At 48.2% G+C, this 12024-nt stretch overlaps 1 protein-coding gene across 1 annotated transcript; it reads left to right on the top strand.

Annotated features, from left to right (window-relative positions):
• Positions 1-378: 378 nt before the first annotated feature.
• Positions 379-9632, top strand: LOC128323197 (dynein axonemal heavy chain 5-like). The gene is made up of 4 exons (XM_053245915.1): positions 379-501; positions 8794-8993; positions 9085-9238; positions 9465-9632. The coding sequence occupies exons 1-4, from the start codon at positions 379-381 to the stop codon at positions 9630-9632; spliced, it is 645 nt and encodes a 214-aa protein (XP_053101890.1).
• The last annotated feature ends 2392 nt before the right edge of the window (positions 9633-12024 follow it).

The raw sequence follows: 12024 nt of genomic DNA, 5'->3' as shown, positions 1-12024 counted from the left end.
CTTCAGCACTTTTATCATTCAGAATTTTTATCATTCATAAAAATGGTTTTCATCACCTCATCTAGAGAAATAAGCTGACTTACAGGGACTGGTTATCCTACATATGTTATAATATTCCTTTTAAATTTGTGTAAATTGAGACTAGTCTTTTAGGAGGTTGTGAGAAGAAATAAGAATAGTATGGCATTTTGTATGCTTATAGAAGCAAAAACAACTATTTGAAATCAATGTTAAAAATATGTGGGTGTGTATACATCTAGATGTCGTAAACTACCCTGTGCTTTGAAAGAATGGCAAGCATTTCTGGATCTGAAGAAGACAATTGATGACTTCAATGAATGTTGCCCTTTACTTGAGCTGATGTCCAATAAAACCATGATGGCACGTGACTGGAAACGCATCACAGATCTCACTGACCATAATTTTGATGTTGAAAATGAGACTTTCAAACTAAGAAACATTATGGAAGCACCGTTGTTGAAGTACAAAGAAGAAATAGAGGTATATTAATGCTGAACAGACTGAGATGAACCTCTAGTAAGGGTGAAATCATACATTACATTAATTATGGACTTGGTTTTGATGTGTTTAATAGTTTGTTCTGACTTGTGGCTGGGTAGAGGGATGGTTCCAGATCAAGGCCATGGCATGGGGGGAGTCGCTAACTCTTTCTCCCGCCATGATCTTGATCCAGATCAGGCCCCTCCTGCTCAGTTGCTGTTTAGTCCCAATGGGCCAATGGGAGTTTCCCTCCCAGAGCAAATCGCAGCTACAGGGCCCCCTATCCAGATCAAGACATTACGAAGGAAAAGGATTAAAGACCCACTTCCTACACCACGGTCTTGATCTGGATTGCATCTCCCCTGCCACGACTGCAATTTAGATAAAAATTGAGCACGTCAAAGCCAAGCTTCTTATATATTAACATAAAATGCAGTTTGGTCCTAAGTGATGAGGCAACATCAATCAGCAATGAAATATTGGGTCTTTGTATTTTTACTGTCTTCTCCACCCTTGCAAACGTATTCGCATCTCAATCATCATATGTTGTGTCAGCAGAAATGAAGGCAGCTAAACGAATTATATTTACGAAGCTGCTCGGGCCTATTTTATTAACTTGTTCATCACAATGCAAAAATTATGCTGCAAGAAATTACTGAAGTTTTGTTCCACACATAGTCTGAGCCACCCTGATTGTTAAAAGTCTGAAAACTGGCAAGACTTGAAGGCTGTTCAGATGATCGTCCCTGGGGCGGGGAGGGCAGCAGGGGGGAAGGCAGGGTTTAACCTACCTTCCCCCCAGATGACTGTCTGCCACACCTTTGGTGTGCTGCAGTGTGCCCACACAATCCACGCTGCTCCATGCAGTGCAGATCACTGGAGGCTGGGATTTGTTTTCCCGGCCTCCGGGATTCCCTCAGTGCACCATGCGACAAGCGTAGTAGTACATTGGGGGATTCCCCCGGGAGTTGGATACTCTATGCTCCCGACTCTGTGTATGTTAGGGCTGTGTGCAGACTGAGCATGCACACGACTCTGGCTAAAGGTCAGGGTAAAAAGTAGAGTTAGGCGAGGCAGCTGCACATGGGCAGCCTAACCCAGGCTAGGTTGCCCTAGCCTGGATTACACTGCATGTGAGAATAGCCTTTTTGTCTTCCTTCATAACTTGGGACATGATGCTCACCTCATTATAACAGTCAACAGTTGAGGCAGAATGGAGTGTGCAGGAGCTACCTATTCACAACTTTGATTGAGGGTGGGGGATTTCAGCTGGCACGGAACATATTTATGCTTTCAGAATGCACACAGTATTTATTAAATGTATTGCCTTTGTGTGCAGCGGTGAGCTCTTTGTAGTGCCCATGGGGTTGCCCTGTGGGCTATTGGCAGATCTGTGTTTTGCCAGCAGCTTGAATAGATTCTGCAATGCACCCACATCAGGAAATTTGAGACCATTTCTGGTTAGAGACCTTGAATTTGGATAGTGCTTTGTGGTGTTGCTAAGAGAATGAACTGGTTGGCTGTTTATCAGTTCCTAGGAATTCATCCATTACATTTATGCCAAGAAAAACACTTCATCTGAAAACGGGGGGTGCAGGGGATGATGTTGGAGTGTTGCTAGGGCTCTGGTGAATTGAAAGGTCTATTAATGATTGCAAGAAAAATTATTGCCAGAACTGTTGCTAAGCCTGTTGGTTATAAAAGGGTAGCTGAAATTATGTGACAAATAACTAGTCTTGTGCTCTGTAGGTTTCTGCTCACCAGTTCTTCGCACTCCCCAGCCATCTCCATGACAGCAATGTCTCCCTTCATAGATCAACCGCTAACCCCTCTTTTTCCAAGGTATGGAGAGGGCATCCATCACGTGATGGGTTGTCAAGCTCTGCATGCTCTGAGACAGGGCCAATCAAATTCAACCACATACTCCATCCCTTCTGCGTCGCCCTATTGTGCCCAGTTCTGGTCCTGTCTCGCTCTGAAGACGGTACGCTTTGTCCTTAGTGGAAATTTATCAGCCATCCTATCTTTTCTACTGTGTGCAGGGGGGGGGGAGGAGTTGCCATGATTGTCGGTTTACGTGTGGTCATGAGTTTGGTTGGTGATTGTGAGTTTTTCCGTTTACCCCTGTCCTGCTCGTTTCGATCTCCGGCTGTCCCCCCCTCCTCCCCCCTCCTCCCTCCAGCTCTGTCTACTGCCTTCTTGTTGTTTTGCGTCTTCATTTTCGTTCCGTGATCGTTGGCTATAGTTTTTTGGCTCCTTCCCCGTCTCTTTTTGTGTGAAGGATATGGAACTGGCGCATACTGGGGACATGCTCAGAGGTTCCCTTTCGGAGGGCCCTCTTTCTGATGCTCCTAATCATGCCCCGATAGTTCTTGAGGGAACTGGGGACGGAGCGATTGATGAAGTCCCGATGCATTCAATGAGCAGAGAGAGAGAGAAAGTGCGTAGCGCTTCTCTGGTTGCTGCCGCGTCGCAAGCTGGGCATTTTAAGGTTCCCAAAAAGACAAAGCACCTCAAGGGAACAGATGCCGTTAAACTAAAAAAGAGGAAGAAGGTTAAAAAAGGCGCGAGTGGCGCAGCTCCGCTCAATGAGCGTCTGCAAATCAGGGCTGTGAGGGAACAACAGCCAGTTTCGGCGCCAACGGAGCTTCCCGCTCAAATCGCGGCTGCCATTTTAAGTCCACCCCGACCGGTTACCGCGCCTCCGAGCGCTTCATTGGTAACGGAGAAATGGGGGATAGCCGGGATTGAAACACCCGGGATGGAGATAGTGCTGGGGGAGACCTTGCAGACGCAGAAAGAGCTGGTGAGTGATGCGAGGGGCACGGAGTTCTCGGATGTGACTGGCCCGAACGGGGAAAAACTATCTGCAAAGGAACTTCGCTGGCTAGGTGAATTCGTGAAAAAACAATGCATGTCCATAGTACCCCCTCTATTGGTTCAATCTGTCCCTACTGTTTCAGGGGTACAGGGGGCCCTAGACGCTAACTCGGCTCCACCAGTCCCACCCTGTAGAGGGCGTAGGGGACGTCACCCATCCTTTTCGTCATCTCCGGATTCTAGCTCGGTGAGACAAGCTATTCCCTTGGGGGAACATATTATTTTAAACAGGCAGTCTAAGAAAAGGCGCCTTAGACATAAAAATGCTGCTGGATTGTCCTCCTCCTCGGAGGAGGAGCTGGCTGGAGACTATAGGCGATTGGCTCCTATTGAGAGCATTACAGAGCGACCTCCCTGCTGCAATGTGCCCAAATCTGGTCAGGTCTCACACCAGGCTGCAGGGATTGCAACTAAGCCCCGTCCAGTGTCTCCTAGGGACCCGGGCTCTACTTCTTCTGGATCAGAAAGGGAAGAAGGGGAATTATCTGATGAACAGGCCCCTGCTGAAAAGCCCACTTCCTCTCAGCTCTTTTCTGCCTCTGAGTTTGAGATTTTGCTAGCCAAAGCGAAAAGGGCTATCAAGGATGTCTCCACTGAGACAGGTACTGCACCAGTCACAGGTTTGAACCAAGAGGTCTTCCCTTCTACATCCGTATCCGCAGCTACAGTTCCCTTTCCCGCTCTTTTTAAGGAGGTTATGTTGGCAGAATGGGGGGTTCCGGTGGCGTCTAAACCCGCCTTGCATTTTCCAAAAAAGTTATATACCTTACCTTCTGAGATTATGTCCATGTTAGCAGTCCCTGTGGTGGATGCACCCGTGGCTCAATTGGTGACTGGAGCCTTGGTAAATAAGGAAGGTGAGGAATTTCTGAAATCACCTGAGGAGAAGAAGACCGACCATCTACTGCGTAAAGGGCACGAGGTGTCAGCGACGGTGATAAGGGCTGCATCGACTAATTCCATCTTCACGAGGGCCACGATTTTGTGGACTAAGGAACTGGTGAAGGTGGTTCCCCCTGAAAACATGAGACTATGGCAAAGTTTGAATAAAATCGCCAGGGCTTCGGCTCTTATGGCGGATTCTAGTTTGGATTGTCTGCAACATGCAGCCAGGTCTATGGCTGCGGGGGCAGCAGTGCGTAGGGGCTTATGGCTGAAGCACTGGCGAGCAGACTCAAAATCAAAATCGGCCTTGGCAGCCACCCCCTTCAGGGGTGCGAAGCTATTTGGGGAGTCTCTAGAACCGGTATTGGTGGAGACTCGGGATAAGAAAAAAGCCATGCCGGTAGGCAGAGGGGACACGAGGAGGCCCTTTCGAGGGATGGGCGGTTTTCAATCTTCCTTTCATCCCTACAGGTCATTTAGCCGGGGCTACTCCTCAGCTCCCCGAGACGGGTTCAGAGATCGGGAGTTCCGAGGGAACCAGTTCAGACAACCATAGTGCCAGGCATGGAACAATAAGAACAGAGGTACAGGCAAGGGAAGAGCGGGAGCGGGAGCGTTCTCCTTTTCACAGGACCGCCGTAATAGCAAGCAATGACTCCACCGCAATCAGGGGGAGGTTGGGAGACTTTGCCAGGAAGTGGAAGCTCACAACCTCCGACCGTTGGGTGATTCAAACTGTGTCTGAGGGCTACTGTATATAATTTTCTGTGACTCTTACCAGTTCCTTCTTCGAGACTCCGGTGTCACGTGACCACTCCAAGAGGGAGTCGATGAGATTGGCCATCCAGCACTTATTGGATATTCAGGCAATAGAGCCCATTCCTGTGACGGAAGCACCGAACGGTGTTTTCTCCCTCCTATTCCTGGTTCTGAAGAAGGACGAATCTTGGAGAGCGGTGCTGGACTTAAAAAGGCTGAATCGATTCGTGCAGAGGAGACCATTCAGGATGGAGTCGTTCAGAACCATCAAGTCGGCCGTCCTACCCGGGGATTGTTGGCCTCGCTGGACTTATCTGAGGTTTATCTGCACGTTGCGATACACCCATCCTACCAACGTTATCTCAGATTCACGTATGACCACAGATTTTATCAGTACAGGGCACTCCTGTTTGGCCTGTCGTCAGCCCCAAGAGTTTTCACAAAATTGATGGTGGCAGTGATTGCCCATATCAGACGGGGGGGGGGGGGGGGGGGGGTGTTCCACTCTTACCCTTATTTAGACGACATTTTGATCCGATCAAGCTCAGCAGACCAAGCCAGGCGGGACGTGGGGGTTATTATCCGGGTCCTAAAGGAACACGGTTTCATCATCAACGAGGCCAAAAGTCATCTGGTGCCATCGCAAGTTCTTCAGCATCTGGGGGTGCAGTTCAGTACGGTGGTGGCAACAGTGAGCCTTCCACAGGAACGCAGGGAGAAGATATTCCTGGCCATAAGCCCTTACTTGCAGAGAAAAAAGGCTCCTCTGATGCATTTAGCTCTGATCTTGGGTCTGATGATCGCCTGCCTGGACTGCGTACCATGGGCGCGGTGGCATTCCAGACCCCTCCAGTGGTTACTTCTACCCCACCAGGAGGTGATTATGGAGAAGAGGAACTTTTGGATCAAGATTCCCATAAAAGTGCGACGCACTTTCCACTGGTGGCTGTCCTCTGCCATGTATCGGGGTCTCCCACTGGAGGTCACAGAAAAGGTGATCTTCACGACAGATGCGAGCCTTCTCAGCTGGGGGGCGCACTGTCGCGACATGCAAGCACAAGGCAAGTGGACACAGGAGGATTTAATTCACAACATCAACTGGCTGGAGCTGAAGGCGGCCCACCTGGCCTTACTGAGTTTTCAAGACGTCATGAAGCGGCGTCATGTACTGGTCTGGACAGACAATATTACGACAAAAGCCCACATAAACCACCAGGGCGGGACGAGATCACGGTCCCTGATGCTAGAATAGGAACTTCTATTTTGGTGGGCAGAAAAGCACCTGCAGTCAGTCTCCGCAGAACATCTTTCCGGTGTGGAAAACTTGCAGGCGGACTGGCTAAGCCGTCAGACCTTGGATCTGACAGAATGGGCACTACATGCGGAGGTATTCGAGCTCGTAGTGCAGAGGTGGGGCCGAACCAGAGTCGATTTGTTCACTTCTGCTCTGCATCACAAGCTCCCCAGGTTCTTCTCCAGGCATCAGTGTTACCAAGCGGAGCAAGTGGATGCTCTGGTATCCAAGTGGCCTCGGGGGCTACTCTATGCGTTTCCGCCTCTATCAATTCTGGGGTCGGTCCTCAGGAAGCTCATGTTCGAGAGGTCACAGGTCATTGTGATAGCACCTTCTTGGCCACGAAGACTGTGGTTTTCGGACTTGATGGCCCTTTCCATCCAGGCTCCATGGTCCCTTCCACTAAGAAAGGACCTGCTGAGTCAGGGGCTGGTGCTTCACCCAGATCCAGTGTGGTTGCGCCTTCACGCGTGGAAGTTGAGCGCCAAAGATTAAGTGAGAAGGGTTATTCTCGAGGAGTGCAGGAGACTATTATGGCAGCAAGATGCCCATCGACCACTCGCATTTACCAAGTCACTTGGGCTGCCTTCTGTCTCTGGGCCAGAAAGAACGGCATTAGTCCGACGGGAGCCGGTGTCCTGGAGGTTCTTGGATTCTTACAGGCGGGAGTTGAGAAAGGGCTGCGTCCCAGGACTCTGCAGCATAAGACTTCAGCTCTAGCGTCGGTTCTCAATGTCTCAGGACGAGATGTACCTGGCCTACATCCAGATTTGTGCTGTTTTCTTAAAGGCGCATCCAACATAGGCCCACCGCCAGTTCATAGGTTTCCTTCTTGGGACTTGAACAAAGTTTTGGGTGCGCTCACTAAGGTGCCCTTTGAGCCGCTGCGTAAGGTTTCATTAAGATTGCTTTCGTTTAAAGTGTTGTTTCTGGTTGCAGTTACTTCAATGAGGAGGGTGTCCGAGTTGGCAGCCCTGGTCGGTCTGAAAAGAACTATGTGTGTTCCAGAAGGAGGTGGTGGTGATGAAGTTAGATCCTACCTTCCTACTGAAGGTGAATTCCCTTTTTCACAGGAGTCAAGACATTGTTTTGCCTTCCTTCTGTCCGGCACCTCGTCACCCTAAAGAACGGGCTTGGCATTCCCTGGATGTACGGAGGGCTCTCCGTATTTACATCAAGCGTACCAGACCTTTACGCAGGTCGAATTCGTTGTTTGTTTCCTATTTGCCTTGCAAGATGGGAGCCAAGGTGTCTAAGGAGACCCTTGCCAGGTGGCTTAGGGCGACTATAACCTTGGCATATGACTCCTTGCAGCTTCAGGTTCTGCCTAACATTACTGCCCATTCGACCAGGAGCGTCAGCATCGGCTGCCTTCTCGGCTAGAGCTCCATTAGAAGAAATTTGCAAAGCGGCTACATGGTCGTCTGCGTCTCCTTTCGTAAAACACTATAAGATCCCTTCATTTCATGAGACCCAGGCGGCCGTGGGTCGTACGGTTCTGCAAAGGGTAGTCTAGTCATCCGCTGCCCGCCCTAGTAGTTAGCTTGGGTAGGTCCCATCATGTGATGGATGCCCTCCCCATACCTTGGAAAAAGAAACATTGGTAGACTTATTGTGAAGGGTTCTTTTTCTGGTATTGGGAGGGCATCCAGCCCACCCGCGGATGTGGTGACCAGATGGTCGGGTCTTTCTGTGAGTGGCGGGGGCAACTCCTAGGGCACTAAGTTTTTTGCTATCACTTTCTTTTTCTGTGCCTAGTATTTATTTATTAGCAGGCAGACGTGTCAGTAGGGTGTCTATTCTGCTTCCTTCTTCTATGCTTTTCATTCCTTCCTTGGCTGAGCTTTTGGAATCCGCAGTCCAGATGTTCTGCTAAATTGTTTTGCTCTACAAGACCAGAACTGGGCACGATAGGGCGACACAGAAGGGATGGAGTATGTGGTTGAATTTGATTGGCCCTGTCTCAGAGCATGCAGAGCTTGACAACCCATCACGTGATGGATGCCCTCCCCATACCAGAAAAAGAACCCTTCACGGTAAGTCTACCAATGTTTCTTTCCCCCCCTTTCGATCTTATAGGGAGTTGTTTCCCAGAATTCTCTTCCAAAATATCCACAAAGCATGGGTTTAATTTGCCAACTAATCTTCAAGCACTGACTGAATTAATTTGCTTCCTACCAATGCATACTGGTTTCCCCCCACCATCTTCAGTTATAATAGTGTTGATGATTATTCGGTAGGGGCACCAGCTAATTTTCTGAAAGAAATATTCTGCTGCTGCTGAATGCTTATCATGGCTTTGCTCACTGTATCAAACAGCTGGAAGCTGCCACATGAGGGACTCTAGCCTTGTCTGAAGCAGTGTGTACAATGCTTCTGGGTCTTGCTGCATTGGGGATTGTTCTGATATGTTAATTGCATGTGCTTGATTGTATAGGATATTGTATAGTAATTGCATGTGCTTGATTGTACAGGATATCTGCATCAGTGCAGGGAAGGAGAGGGATATTGAACAGAAGCTGAAACAAGTGATTGCCGAGTGGGACAACAAAACATTTACCTTTGCCAACTTTAAAACCCGCGGGGAGCTGCTCTTGAGAGGAGACAGCACTTCTGAAACTATTGCAAGCGTGGAGGACAGCTTGATGATTCTGGGTTCTCTAATGAGCAACAGGTAATAAATAGAGGAGACCCTTTCCTCACCAAATCAGATATGTAACATGATCATTTTTAATGCCCTTGCTCAACATATGCAATTGTTTCAGGTACAATACCCCATTCAAGACTCAAATACAAAAGTGGGTACAGTACTTGTCTAACACAACTGATATTATAGAGAATTGGCTGACAGTGCAAAATCTGTGGATATACTTAGAGGCTGTTTTTGTTGGTGGAGACATTGCAAAACAACTTCCTAAGGTATGAACCTTTCCTTTGTCATACGAAACCTGCCTATTAAGTTCTTAATATGATTATCTCTATCAGCGTGATGTGTGCTCGAACATATGACTGAAGAACATCTTCATGTGACCACAAGAAAATTGTACAAGTCAAAAATATTGACCCTGAAGACTGTCTTCTCTGAAATTCTGCCATCGGTGTGCCTCACGGCCACTGAGGTGCCTCTCATTTTATCTTAAAACAGGAAGCCAAGCGTTTCTCTAACATTGACAAATCATGGGTGAAGTTCATGACCCAAACCCATGAAATACCAAATGTGGTCCAGTGCTGTGTTGGAGATGAAACTATGGAACAACTGCTGTCCCATTTGTTGGAACAGCTGGAAATCTGTCAAAAATCTCTTACAGGGTAAGGCTACCCGCAGTGGTTGTTTAATCTCTGAGTGGTGGGTAATTGGTTAGAAGAACAGAACAGATTGTGGTGACTTATTGCTTGTCTTCCCCTAGTATATGCCATGGGTTCCATGTTCCATAAGTGGCTGAAAAATATTATACAGTTGTTGATATTATTATGCTTAAAGCTAGAAATTGAGGCAGTTGCATAGGTTGAAACTAATGAGTCTTGGCTGCTGGTCCAGGTGTAATTCAAAGTGATGGTTATCAGATTTCAGGCCCTAAAATGAGTTGAGACCAGGACTAGGAATGTGCATGGTTTTGGTCCGGCGCCTTTGGATAGACCACCGGACCGGTCCGGAGGTCTGGCGGTCCGGATGTGTGGGGAACTGTAACTTTAAGCGGGGGTGGTGGTGGTAGTACTCCCCCCCCCCGCCGCTCTTCCCCCTCCGGCGCTGTTCCTTTGAAGAATCTTCTTGGGGCGGCAGAGTTCCTCCCTGCTGCCCCTGCCCCCGTCATCGTTCCTTAAAGTCCAAAAGAGACGAGCGCTAGCGGTGCGCATGCGCCCTGCGCGGCATGCGCACTCGTCTCTGACGCTGCCGCATGCACCGTGACGTATGCAGCACGCTCACAGCAGCGTCAGAGATGAGTGCGCGCCGCGCAGGGCACATGCACGCCGCTAGTGCTCGTCTCTTTTGGACTTTAAGGAACGACGATGGGGGCAGGGGCAGCAGGGAGGAACTCTGCCACCCCAAGAAGATTCTTCAAAGGAACAGTGCCGGAGGGGGAAGAGCGGCAGAGTGGGGTAAGTACTACCACCCCCCGCTTAAAGTTACAGTCCCCCCCATGCTGGATTTGGGGGGGGGGACTACGGACCATGCACACCCCTAATCAGGACACCTAAAGAGCAGTCTCCTTCTGTATGATCCTGTCCATCCATTGAGGTCAGCTCAAGAGGTCCTTTTGTGTGTCCCATCACTGCTTGAAGCACATGGGCTGGGGGGACACCACGCCAATGTAAACAAAAGAAGAGAACAGGGATGGCGCATTGGCAGTTTATTCAGAACTAGGTCCCGACATGTTTTGAGTAGAACTCTTCTTCAGGGGATTACAATATGTAAAATATACCAATTAGAATAATGAATAGATATAAAATCAAAAGGACTATATAAAACCTAATAGTTATATTGCACAAATTTGAAGAGAGATAAAAACAAGCCACAATTATAAACTTATAAAACAAATAAAAATAAGATAGAACTTCTAGTACAAGGACAATAAAGATTATGGTAAATAACTTACAGACAAGCTATCAAGTTCAAACAGTATAGCAGAGATATTAAGACTACGTAATCATGGTAAGCCACCTAGTGGCACAGCAGGGAAATGACTTGACCAATAAGCCAGAGGTTGTCGGTTTGAATCCCCACTGGTATGTTTCCCAGACTGTGGGAAACATACCAGTGGGGTATGTTTCCTATGGGGTAAACATTCCCTATATCTATACCCGATATAGGGAAACACCTATATTGGGTAGCAGTGATACAGGAAGATGCCGAAAGGCATCATGTCATACTGTGCAGGAGATGGCAATTATAAACCCCTCCTGTATTCTACCAAACAACCACAGGGCTCTGTGGTCGCCAGGAGTCGACACTGACGTGATGGCATAACTTTACTTTAAATCATGGTAGATATAACACATGGGACAGGTAGCTCACATATGAAGGGAAAGCTGCCTGATATACGTACCAGCGGAAATTCAAACCAGCAACCTTATGCTTGCTAGGCAAGTCATTTCCCACTGTGCTATTACAGGTAACAGAAAAATAAAACCTTGATGCTAATAATAATGGGGGGGGGGGAATATACAGCAAGTAAAACTAAAATACAGCCAGGAATAACTGAGATGAGATATTTTAAAATTGCCTTTATGAGTCTGGTGCTATATGGATAAATTGAACGCTACATACACAGTTGGTGAGAATTAGGGATGTGCATGAACCTGTTCGGAGGCCCTTTTATGGGTCCAAACAGGTTCAAACACTGGCTGGTTTGGAGGCTCAGATGCGTGTGGGGGGGGGAACTTTAAGGGCAGTGGAGGGTGCACTTACCCCTTCCACTGCTTTCCCCCCACCGGCACTCGGTTTGTAAAGACCCCATCGGGGCAGCAGCATACCTCCCTGCCGCCCCGTTCCCTCCTTGGCCGGAAGTGCCGGGAGTTAAAGTAGGAAATCAGGGAAGCATCAAAGAGTGACAGAGCTGTAATAATGGGTGACTTCAATTACCCACACACAGACTGGGTAAATTCACATTCAGGTAATAACAAAGGCCAGATTTCTAGATACACTGAATGACTGTGCCATAGAACAGTTGCTCATGGAACCAGCCAGAGAGAAGGTGACCTTGGAC

The sequence above is a fragment of the Hemicordylus capensis genome, chromosome 4, assembly GCF_027244095.1.
Source record: "Hemicordylus capensis ecotype Gifberg chromosome 4, rHemCap1.1.pri, whole genome shotgun sequence".
Taxonomy (NCBI): domain Eukaryota; kingdom Metazoa; phylum Chordata; class Lepidosauria; order Squamata; family Cordylidae; genus Hemicordylus; species Hemicordylus capensis.
The sequence above is the reverse complement of the archived record's forward strand: the minus strand, read 5'-3'. Positions and strand labels throughout refer to the sequence as shown.